Consider the following 13,109-nt stretch of genomic DNA (forward strand, 5'->3'; position numbering starts at 1 on the left):
CAGGTCCGGACTGGACCGTACCTGTACCTGAATTTTCTGTACCAGTACCCACCCCTAGTGCCCACACGTGATCGAATCTAGGATTCTAACTGGTTGGATTCAATGGGAACATAGGTAGTGATCGACAACATCGCACAAACAGGAGTTTTGGAGTACCAATTTTTATTCACCATCGTTCAAAAAGAAAGAACCCAGATTGTTTCAAAGTATAACTACATCCTGTCGATAAACAAAAAAAATATTATTCTGTTTTAGAAGAAAGATCCAATAAACTAAGAAACAAAAAATTGTGATATAGTCTTTTGTACTCAACCACGCACCACTAAAATGTGCCATATATGGTGTGCATCTTTTAGGTTCTAGTTAGGTTTATGTTTAGGTTTATCTAAAATCAGTTAACACTTCCTATATATTGATAAAAGCCCAGTAGTTGACATACAGAGATAATAATAACACAACAAATTAAACGTATATGGTTTTCAAAGTATACAAACTTTTAAAACAGCCTTTTTTTTGCAAAACGCGAACTCGTGGTTCAAAGTGCGTATGCGCAACGAGACGTATTGTGGGTAATATTACTCTCCAAGCAGACGTTAGGCTCCGGCTGTTTTTTATATTTCAGCCATACCATAGGTATGGTGAAATATATTGTATTCGTAATGTTTCTTTCTTTCTTCTTTCTTTCTTTCTCCTGTCAAATCTTCGGAACACGGTATCTCCGTTGTTCCTGAACCGATTGACTTGAAATTTGACACAAGGGTAGAGTGGGTCAATATCCCCAGACGTTTTTTTCATTTTTTTCATATCTACCTTTAAAATGATTTTATTAAGGTTTTTTGGTCATCTTAAGACCAAAACTGTATATTTGGGCCCCCTGTACCCTGGTATTATAACCGAATGAGCTGAAATTTGTCACAGATGTGCTTTGATAATTCCCCCATACAAATTCAATACCACTTTTGGTGTACAGTATAACGAAATGCTTATTTTTGCGATTTTTTGGTCATTTTTTGACCAAAAAAGGACACTTTTGGCTCCTGTACCTTGGTTTTAGAACCGGATGACCTGAAATTTAGTATAGGAGTGCCCTAGACATATGCGCACATGGATTCATTAACAGTTGAGGCATACAGTACAACAAAATGCTTAATTTTACGATTATTTGGCCATTTTATGACCAAAAAGTACACTTTTGGCTCTTGTGCTCTGGTTTTAAAACCAAATGACCTAAATTTTGGTAAAATGGTGCACCAGATATTCATTCAAATGACACATGTATAATTTTTGTCATAGACTACGTCAAAATGATAGATTTGGGGATTTTTTTTCCAATAGCCACAGGGGTCAATGACCTTAAGGTCGTTGACCCCAGCTGCAGATTGCACCTTCTGGCATATATGTCTATTTAATCTAATTAGATAGGTAACCAATCACTTAGCCTGAATCTATATCCTAAAGAGGGGGGGGGGAGGGTGACAGCCAATCAGCGAGTCCGGTGTTATCTGGAAGAGTCCATTCTTACACGGAGGGGTTCATTTTTTTTAAAATTCATCCTCGGACTGGTGAAGTCTTTCAGTGGGTGTATTTTTGGACAGGTCTATTTTGCAGTTTTACAGAAGGTGTGCTGGAAGAGTCTATTCTCGCACGGAGGGGGGATTTTTTTAAATTCATATTTTGGACTTTGGTGACTTCTAGTTTGTCAAAGTCTTTCAGCAGGGTTATTTTGGACTGGTCTAATTTGCAATTTTAAATGGGTGTGCTGGAAGAGTCCATTCTTGCATGGAGGGGGGATTTTTTAAAAATCTATTGGCTTTTTTTTAAATCCATTTTTGGGACTTCAGTGATTATGTCAAAGTCCTATTTTAGCGGATGTATTTTTGGACTGCTCTACTTTACATGGAAGAATCCATTTTTTGCACACGGAAGGGGGATTTTTTCAAATTCAGTTTGGACGGGTGGTGATGATTCAAAATTCAATTTTTAGTGGAAGTGTTTTTAGACTGGTCTATTATACCTTTTCATGCACTGGGACCTTTTTTGCTGAATTCAATTTTGGATTTGGTTTCTTATTCAAAAGGCCAAGGTTTCAGTGGGAGTATTTCTGGACTGGTCTATTGTGCAAATTCACATAGGGTGCACTGGAGTCCATTCTTGAAGTTGAACGGGGGAATTTTGTAAGATTCATTTTTGGGTTAAACCGCCATTAGTAAAAGTGATTTTTCAAATGGGTGATTTTGAAATAGTCTATTGTTGCATGGGGAGGGAGATGGCTGAAATATGCTGTATTTGCTCTCAAGCAAATGTCGGCCTTTCTAGTTTTTTTTTAACTTTTTATCGTTACAACTTTTTAGGCGTTTTTATCGGGCTTTCTATTTTGTACTGGATTCTTGAGCCTAACTTCTACCGGCACTAACCCCAGGTCGGAGCAAACCAATTGGGAGACAAGATTTTAGTGCAAAATAGAAAGCCCGACAAAAACGTCTAAGAAACGTCAAAAAAAGCCGGAGCCTAACCTGTGCTTGGAGAGTAGGTACTAAGTATTATGTCAAAGTCTTGGACAGCTTTTGTCTAAGCCTGGTGCTTGATACATGTCCAGGCGGATTTTGTTTCTGTCTCTGGGGCATTCAGCTTCGACATACATGTACTATTAATCTCCGAGCAGATCCTACGATGGCATAAGAAAGTACTAAACTGGCCATGAAGTGTAGTCAGCCAAGAGATGAACATTTGCCATGTAGCCAAACACACTCCTAGGCCGGCTTCACTCCTCTGGCAGATTTTGGCGACGCCTCAGGGGCGGAGCCGTTGGTATAGCACTGCGATTGATTCGCCAGGAATTCTAAATATTCCACGCATCCATTCCCTAGGGAATTCGTTTTTGGCTACATTTTGCAGGACCGGCCTTTACATGCAGAAAAGAGGAACTCTAATCTTGTGGCATGGAATAGCCACAAGGTTAGAGCAAGGAGGTTATATCACATATGATATAACCTCCTTGGTTAGAGTTAGTTTGTGCACACTTATAAACTCTATATTACAGCTTTTCAAAGATATTTCATATTAACTTTATGGACGTCAATCTACACCAAAAATGTCACAGCTGCTTGTTGATGTTTTTGATAGGCTTTCGTATAATGAATAATGTTATGCCTGGTTCTGTAATTGACACTCGTTCTAGATGTCTTTTTCAAGACTGTTTCAAGACTGTTTTTAATATATCAAATATGAAAAAGGATGCAGAAACGAGATTTTCCTTACATTGGGCACGGTGGACATTTAACTCAGACTGACTGTGACTACATGATGCTAGCCTTACTTTTCCTTAGCCTTACTGTGTGATGGAAGTGATGTTTTGTATGGGTGTTTTCATGTATTTGGTGTGTTTTGTATCATGTTCGTTACCTGAATATTGCTATTTCATTGATTTCTCTTTTTTTTTGCTTTCATGATGATGTCACATTTGATATTTGTTGGGATATATCGGTACTCCAATTCATCCGCGACTGGGATTCTTGCTGGCCAGTGAATCCTTCTGTAGACCTGCGGGCTACCTGTGGACACAAATAGACAAAAACACATGAATAAATAAATGCCATTAATCTGCTTGTTACAATACGTTTTATGCAGGTATGCTCTTCTTGCAGGTCACATGCAAAGTGTGTGAGCCAATTATGTTTACAGACTTCATCGATGTTTTAAATGTTGATGGTCATATGTTTGTTAATTGATTATGATAAATTACAATGACTAGCAATGACATATGAACTATATGTTACCTAGCTCAACAAAATCACAAATACATCGTCCGATTGGGCTTTATATTTCCAGCTATACGAGGTGGCCCCAACCTGCCCCACTTTGTCCTGACGTTAAACCCTATCTGCTACTCAAATGTCAAGGCCATACTTTGTTCGCGGGACAAGAGATACATTGAAGATTTTTTTTTCACTAATCAAACAAATGTTCTTCTTTTCTGCATAAAGTGTTCATAAAATTTCACTTTGTACACCTACCAAAATACCGGATATCATGATCCATTATTTCCGTCTTGAGTAAATCCTCTTCGGACAATACATGTATTATTTACAAAAACGACGCTGTAATTCCAGAATTAGCTTCTAGGGGACCTAAACTTATGTCATTTTCATTTCTTCCAAAGCACAAGATCTGATGACCACCCACAGTTGTGACCATAGAATATTCAGACATAAGACATCAGAACCGGGAGTTTCGCTGCCGAACCAAAAGAAGCCGCTAAGAGGCTTATAAAATTTCATTATTTCCAGTTTTCGTCACACCTGGTCATAACAGCGCGCCAAGTACAAAACCAATCCATCCTGTCCTTCGAATTCTTGAGTTCTTTGTACACAGACAAGTAAACACTACTGAAAAGGTTGAAAAGATCGGTCGAACACGATGTTAAGTAGCTGAAACTTTAAATAAACAGATATACTGAAGTTCTCTAGCAAAAAAAACGACCAAAGAGCAACTAAAAAAATCCAATATCTAAGTGATAATCAATACTTCAGTAATGTTGAGCCAGTAGCAAAATTACAACTGGGTCACTTGCTCGGATGACGGCATACAATTTATAAAACTAGTTGATACAATGGATCACGCTCCAAAGAACATTTACAACGTAAGTGCTCGAGGAGGTGCCTCGACCACGTTAAACAGCCTCATTACTCATACTTGGGGTACCTACTGGCTGGCAAAATACACCAGATGATTATTACTATTATTATTATTAAGTAAAAAAACATTATTTTGTTTTAGTCGTAGCATTAGCGAACGGTCCCTCACACACAAGGGACACAAGCGGTACTAATCAAGAGATGAGGCAGGCGCGGCCAAGCCGGCATGGTCATTCTGAGAAAAGCGTTTTGTTTAATAGGGGTTTACGGAAAAGGCTGGCCTGTCTACCTGGGCTGTCTACATGGACTGGCTATCACGTCAGGCTACTTGGACCTACGAAAGCCCATTGGGACAAAAGCTGTTCTAGCAGTAGGGGTTGTTTGTGCTCAATGAAGCTATGTGTGAAGCTATTGTGTGTGTTACATAACCCAGAGGTTCTGGGTTCAAATCAGTTGATATGCCACCGATCTTGTGCCCTTGGGAAGGGCTGTTAACACGACTTATCGGGCTGATTAGATTAATCTTAAGACTGGTGGCTAGTTGGTCAAAGGCGTCCAGGAGCCGTTCTTTAGTGGCTGTCAGGGTCCCGGCTTCTGCGCCATACATTAGGATCGACAATTGAATTGTGAGGAGCTTAAAATAAGCGTTGCTAAAGTGCAAGGGTCTGGAACTGCTGCCATTCGGTGCTAACTAAGGTGACCTCAATACGACAGCAATTATTTTAGCATGAAAGTTCATCTGTGTTGGTAGAATACATTATAGAAATTGCTAAACTTTCTTTCCAACACTGAATTAATATAGGGACTTACCCTTAAATTTTCGGCCAACTCCGTCGACCTATCTGGTGACCCTATCTCCAGCAGTGACGTCAGGAACACGCCACTTTTGCAGTGTGTATGATCCCTTTTACGTTAAAAGGTCGTTTGACTTTAGTTTCATAACCCAATAATTTTTGTCAGGGGAATTCATGTAGTTTTTATGAAGACAATCACAAGATCACGACATCACGAGAACGTAAAACTACCTGAAGTTTTAATGCGTTCCGCTAAGAGTCGCTTCAAAGCAATCAGTGTTTAACTTCAGCTGTCAAGGATTTCAAGGTTGAGACACCATTTTACGTCGGGCGCATAACATCCTTTTCTGATTTGTATTGTGTAATCTATGTAGAGTTTTGAGTACAACATGATATACAACGCTAACAACAACTTTCCATTACGTAATTAAGCTAGAAAACGTATGCATACAATGTTTTAAAAGAAAAGCACTTGCCTGGTGGCAAACTTTTATCCTAAAATAAAAAGCCCGACAAAAATGCATAGTAAACACAAGTCGAATAACAGCGGGAGCCGAACATCTGCTTAAAGAATATCTTCTTTTTCGGTCACTGATTTTCTGAATTTGAAATGTCAAATCCGACCAATCACGTGCCTAGTTTCGATCACGTGTGAGCCACACCCAGAGCTGTCAATCCCTCGTCTATTTCATTTTCGATTGACTCGCTTCTTTGCATGATCTCCAAGCGGAGGTTCGGCTCCGGCTGCTTTTGACATATTTTTCAGGCGTTTTTGTCGGCCTTTCTCTTTTGTGCCATTTTCTTTATGTAAGTTAGAAAATCCCTTATCAGGCCGCAAAGTTTTATCCCAAAATGAAAAGCCCGACAAAAAATGCTTATAAAACACACGTCAAATAACAGCCGCTAATTTTCTGAATTTGAAATGTTAAATCCGACCAATCACGTGCGCGTGCCTAGTTTCGATCACGTGGGAGCCACACCTAGAGCTCGCCGTTTCATCGTCAGTCTCATTTTTACAGTGATTTACTTCCTTGTCGGTCTCTGATTTTTCTTACTGATCTTATCAAGACGTAAAAAAAAGTCCTGTTACAAGATGAACCATCTTCTTGTTGGTGGTTTTGGGAGCTCAGTTCTCGGGACGGTGTTGTTCGTGGTGGGGATAGCGACCCCCGCCTGGATGTCGGCTGAAGCACAAGGGGCGAAGGAAGAGATCGGACTGTGGCAGGTCTGCGGGACATATTTGGGGGTGACGGCTTGCAGGGCTTACCCAGGTAAGTCAGACAACCTCAAACGACTATAATATGCAGTGTACGGCAGACCCGGTAAAATGGTTGGCTTAAAATCCACAGTATCTCAATTTAGTACAAATTGAAGACAAGTCAACCGTGGAAAAATCTGTGCATGTCACGGCAAAAAAAATGTAATTCTCGTCTGTTTGTGCAATGTCACAAGTGGATGTTTTACAACTTGAACGGGACAGGCTACTGTAACTTAGCTGTTTACGTTCCTGACTTTTGTTTGACTAGCACCCTTGGTTAGATCAAGTTACAGTCGCCATGTTCATGGGTCAAACAGATCAGGACAAAAGGTACAGCTCTCTTATTGATTGAGAGCTACGCAGTTACAAAGTCTCCAAGCAAACGTGTCAGCTGGATAACAAAAGAGAGGAATTTGGCCAGATAGGGACAAATGATTTGCCATGTTATCTCCGTCAGTCTTTTGCAGTCTATCCAGCTATCAAGTCTGCCATAAGTTCGGTGCCGTCGTGGACCGTTACTTGTAACATGATGTGCCTGGTTCGTCATGCCGAGAACCCGTTTAATTCCAGCTGAAAAATCAGCATTTGAAAACTACAGCCGCACTGCCAATCTGTGACCAGCGGCGGGCGATGTTTCAAGTATTAACTTTCATAAGGTTTCTAGAAGACGCCTACATGTATCTTCCCTTTTACGTCGAAAGGTCGTTTGGCGTTAGTTTCACAACCCAAGTGCGCGTGCGTGAAGGTAAACAGTTGATGGGAGGGGGGTGGTTACCGGTACAGAAAATCCATGATCAACTACAGGTCCGGTTCGGTTCCATGCCAGAGGAACAGGTCCAGGTCCGGACCTGAACCTGGACGTAATTGTCTGAGAAAAGTTGTAAATGCTAAAATGGGGTAACGTTATTGGGCGATACTCAATATTTTTTCAATGTTCCATAATTTTTCGGACCGGTCCAATACGCTGTAACGGAATCCCCACCCCTAGTTGTTGGTTTGAAGGTGAGCGCTGGTTTTATCATCCATTTTTTTACAATGCAGCAACGTAAATGATATCCTGTTGGGCTTATCAAGATTTGCAAGGTTGTATAGGAGGACACGCCATCTAGCGAGAAAATACTGAACGGCAGGGTGCTGGGGAGGGGGGGGGGGAGCTCGGTACTGAAACACAACCAGTAGATTTCTAGCGAGGACACGTCTGTAAGTCGATTCCTTCACATGCAAAGTACCCAATTACCACGTACTGATCTAGTGGCACGCGAGGGACAGGGATGATAGTTCACACCTATTCTCTGTTGATTAACGACTTTTCGTCGAGCTTTGTTTTAATAGTTTTTAATAGTTTCATAATGCAGTAAAGCCGCATTTTTACCTTGTACCTTTTTTCAACCTCCTTGCTTGTACTGAATTAGAGCTGCGTACCATGATTCTTTTACGTTCAATTTTCGAAATACTACTAACGTTACAAGGTATGTATGAAGACTGTATATTGTGCCCATTTAACTAGGATTGTCTGCAAGGTCGACGTCTCTCTTCCATTCGTTTCCTTTTCACAGACTAGTTGCGAATACATGTCTGTAAACCACACCGCCAGATCTGTAATGTTTTACCAATAAACTACCAGTATCACTTTAATATATTTCAATGAATAAACAGAAATGGCATAAATAGATAGTATCAAGAAGGCTATTCTGAAATGTACACAAGAAGCAAACCCTTATGAAAGAAAAAATTCAATATGAACGACCGTATAAGTGATAAATAGTGAAATATTATCGAAAAAAAAGAGAATACTCCAACTTGGATTCGAACGCGAGACCATAAGTTAAAAAGTCTATTCGTTAATCCACTACGCCACGATACTTTACTACATGTATAGGTGTACTGATACAACTGAAGTGACGGGGCGCGTGAAAATTGTTGCATGTCCATCATTTCCCAAATCTGAAGTTGTAAGATCTCTCTAGTCTCTTCACCTTTTGGTCATGAAGTAAACTTTTTAAACCGTTATAAATAGAACAAGGAGGTTAATATATAGATCAACTGTTATATAGATGAAATTCCCGCACAGTGCCTGATTGGTGTGTGTTTATGACAGTTACATGATAGACAGGGTGAGAATGGCCCACCACTCGTTCGGGCTATTCACACCGTAGTAATTGTCGTTGACCTGTCCTCGCTAGAAAGTTACTGGGTGTGTTTTAGTGAACACGGGGGGGGGGGGGGGTGCTCGTTACTAAAACACAACCAGTAGATTTCTAGCGAGGACACGTAATCTCCAAGCAGATCCTACGGTAGCATAAGATCAAAGGCTGGCAGAGGAGTGAAGCCGGCCTAGGAGTGTGCCCATTTAACTAGGATTGTGTGCAAGGTCTCTCTTTCATTTGTTTCCTTTTCACAGACGAGTTGCGAATACATGTTTGTAAACCACACCACCAGATCTGTAATGTTTCACCAATAAACTACCATATATCACTCCAATGCAACGGAACCTATGCAAATCAGGGCAATTGACATCTCATATATATTACAGTTTTGTAACCTCCTTGATCGATCCAGGTTAACAATATTCAAAGAAAATTCAATCGATTCCGAGGTTACTTACGGACCTTATTTATATACGATTTGAATATAACAGTTAAGGAGCTTTCATCGTGAAAGGTTATTTTCTATGTAACGTTACCAGTAGTGACTTTTTTGCTTGAAAACAGACAAGTGCAATGTGACATTTTGTACTCAAGTTAGCAACTTATTTTGGCAATGCCACATACAAAGATTAGACAGAAGACCATAGACTTTTGAGGCCGTATTAAAAGGCAGTGGGTTGTTAGTCCACCGTGCGTAGGCAAGGAGGTTGTTTCCTTTTTCAATTTCCTTGGTCTAGGATATGGTATATAACGTTTATATATTCAATTTGGAAGTTGGATTCCATCCTTCTCCTTCCACCGCCTTTTACCTCCCCAACAGAAGTCGGGTACCCATTTTTACCTCCATGAAAATGGAGGTATTGTTTTTGGTGTGTCTGTGTTTGTGCGTCTGGATTTTTGTAGTCAGCATAACTAAAAAAAGTCTTGATAGATTATCATGATATTTGTTGTGTGGGCAGGTGTTGAGGTCAAGGTCGATTTTGAGCCCCCTAGTATGTGACATTTGTACTGCGGCAGAACGTCCTTCTTTGTATCTTTTGACATGGACAGGCTATGGTCTTGAATTTCTGGAGGCAGATACCTTGTGATGTAAAGAAGAAGTGGTGTATGCTTGGGCCCCTAGCTGCTTCCTTTGGAACGGCAGGGGCGTTTTTGTCAAAATCTTCAAAAGAGAATTACGGAACGACGTATTTCCTTGATATTTAGTATGCAATTATCTTAAACAGAGATGTACATAATCAAGCGCAATTCATGTAAAAGAGGACTTAGTTTGCATATCTAATGAAGAAAATCTATAATTCTACACCTGTAGTGGTCTATAGATTGCATTGTCTTTGAATATACCCTGTTGTTATCTGTAGATATCAGTGTGCTGTCCGGTGCCTTCCATGCCACCCGGGCCTTCGCCATCATCGGCTCGATGGTGCTCTTCGCCGGCGTCTCTCTGGTCGGCTTCGCGGCGATGAAGAACATCAACAAATTCAAGAAGCTCGGCGGTGCCCTGATCTTCACTGGAGGTATGTTTAAATGGTTTTCTTTCATTACCATCTACTCAATCAAGAACGGTGCAATAGCATGTAGGAGATAGAAGACTGGATTTCAGACCTAGTTAACTAACACATGATGCTAAAAAAATAAAGCCCTTACCAACAAGCTTTCGATCAGTCCTCTGATTTTTTTTTCAACCTTTATTTAGCCTTGATACATCATTTGGCCTATGTGACGTCAGCAAAGGGTCAAAGGTGCTTGACAATCGGTATTAGCCCCCGTGTCGGTTGAGGGAAGGTTGGTGGGCTCTGATGTAGATGGCCTCTTGAGGAAGTAATCCTAATAAGGATCAGAGGACTGATTGAAAGCTTGTTGGTAAGCGCTTTATTTTTGTGTACGGAGATAGAGTTTAAAATTGTAACATAATGCTGACTACCGTCACTGATGAACTTACATTCAAACACATGATATTGTCTCTATTTATCTCTCATAAGGAAAGAACATTGTAGTTTACGCAACACACACAACTACCGGTGAACTAATTCAGTCTGTGACACAATATCTGAGTCTCCCTGTCAGAACCGATAGGTGCCACTCTTTAAGGGCCAGTAAAGGGGCTGCTGAAAGCGTAGTTTAGTCAGGCTATTATAAAGTTTACTAGCATCATACCTAAGAATCATGAACTTATATCTCCATGTTGCAACAGGGATCTGTGGTATCCTTGCTGCCGGCATCTTTACCGGGGACAGCTTGGCTCACGCACAGGGCGTGTCCGTCCCGTTTGGCTACTCCATGTACCTGACCTGGGCTCAGGCGGTCTTCACGCTCGGAGGAGGCGCCGTGATCATCGCTGCCGCGCGCAGGAGCGACGAGGATGAGATACCTGCCGTCCGCTTCTAAAATACATGCTCCAATAATCGATTTTATGGATCCAAGTCCGCATGCGCAGCGAGATGCATTGTGGATGATCCTTGTACATTGATCTCCAAGCAGATCCTACGGTAGCAAAAGATAGTATCAAAAGCTGGCAGAAGAGTGAAGCCGTCCTAGGAGTGTGTTTGGCTACATGGCAAATGTTCATCTCATGACGACTACACTCCTTGGCCAGTTTAGTACTATCTTGTGCCATCGTAGGATCTGCTTGGAGACTACATGTATGTCAAAGTTGAATGCCTCTGAGACATAAACAAAACACGTCTGGATATGTATCAAGCACTTAGCTATAGACATAAAAGTGTGAAAAAAATATAGCCTTTGGAACTTGAGGTGAATTTCAGCTGTTACATTACTGACACCTAGGTCCATTCCAAAATTCCCCGGAAATATAAGATCATGTCTGATTTTCTAGAAACTAGTAAGAATCAATAGTACATATATTTCTCCAACATATATGGGAATATCAAGTGAATCCATGCGTTTGATGAAAATATATAGCCTTTGGAACTTGAGGTGAATTTCAGCTGTTACATTACTGACACCTAGGTCCATTCCAAAATTCCCCGGAAATATAAAATCATGTCTGATTTTTCAAAAACTAGTAAGAATCAATAGTACATATATCTTTCCAATATATGTAGGAATATGAAGTGAACCCATGCCCTTGACTCAGAAAAACATCTTTGATTTTTTTCAAAAACTAGTAATGGTCAACAGTATTTGTAATTTTGTATGTCTGAAACTTATGTGAGAATATCAATTGCATCCTTGCTTCTCACTAAGAAATATAGAGTTCGAAAGTACAAGTAAACATGCTGGCTGTATTAATTTGAATGTTGTAACTTCAGTATTCCATGGCTGAGTGCTATATGCTACTTGATTGCCTCAAGCAATAGAAGTCATTACATTTAGAATTCCCCTTTCTTCATTATATTTGAGGTGATTGAGGAAATATGCGCTTTTGATCAAGAAATACAGACTTAAGTTAATTAATGTAAGTTGGTCAACCAACATACATATGGAAGTCATCCTGAAAGGAAACAAGAGGTATACTAGTAGGTCATTAGTACTCGTATCTTCACTATAGTATGCAGAGAGACACTTACTCAGATGAATATCAACTCATTTTTTAATGAAGAAATATAGACTCTGATTCTTACTGGGATAGTACATGAAACTTGAGCGTATTTGTTATGTGCTGCATATTCACTTGAGTGCATAAGTAGCTTTACTTACAGATTGATTTTTTTGCTATAACAGTATAAGGCTAAAGGAGCAAAATATTGTTAAGCACTTAAGTAATTAATAACTTGCAGATTTCTGATTTTATATGTCTGCATACCCTGCCCCCTCCCCCTCACACATAGATTACATGTATCTGGCTATTCAAGTGACCCACACCATATCAAAGTACTCTATCAGTAGAATTGAAGAGTATGATAGTTCAATGAATTCCTTGTTAACTTTCCACTGTGAAATGTTTTCTTTTTTCAGATGGTGTCCGCTCAACATTGGAAATAAAATGAACACTGAAGACTTTTAGTTCTGACATATGATGATGTACCTTGAACTACCTTCCTAACAAAGGAGTTGAATGCAACCATAGGCATATTTATAGTTAATTGTTTTTTTGAGAATATCATGGTATTTTATACAGAGTTTTGGATTTTCAATGCAGTGATTTGTAAAGTTGTTCATATACAGTGAAGAAGAAGAAGAGTATACATATGCAGTGTATATGTCCTTATTACAAATTGCAAATGGGTAATGTTTGCAGTGGTTTTATGTTCATGTGTTTTTTTGCAGTGATAAAGTAACTGAAGGCTTGAAGTAATTTCAAATATTTGGCCTT

The 13,109-nt window shown here is 39.9% G+C and overlaps 1 protein-coding gene across 1 annotated transcript; it reads left to right on the forward strand.

Moving 5' to 3' along the window:
• The first annotated feature begins 6,388 nt into the window (after positions 1-6,388).
• LOC118423253 (claudin-11-like) lies at positions 6,389-12,985 on the forward strand. The gene is made up of 3 exons (XM_035831334.1): positions 6,389-6,699; positions 10,195-10,350; positions 11,028-12,985. Exons 1-3 carry the CDS (start codon positions 6,522-6,524, stop codon positions 11,219-11,221), a joined length of 528 nt encoding a protein of 175 aa, XP_035687227.1. The 5' UTR covers positions 6,389-6,521; the 3' UTR covers positions 11,222-12,985.
• Positions 12,986-13,109: the final 124 nt, after the last annotated feature.

The sequence above is a fragment of the Branchiostoma floridae genome, chromosome 9, assembly GCF_000003815.2.
Source record: "Branchiostoma floridae strain S238N-H82 chromosome 9, Bfl_VNyyK, whole genome shotgun sequence".
Classification (NCBI taxonomy): Eukaryota; Metazoa; Chordata; class Leptocardii; order Amphioxiformes; family Branchiostomatidae; genus Branchiostoma; species Branchiostoma floridae.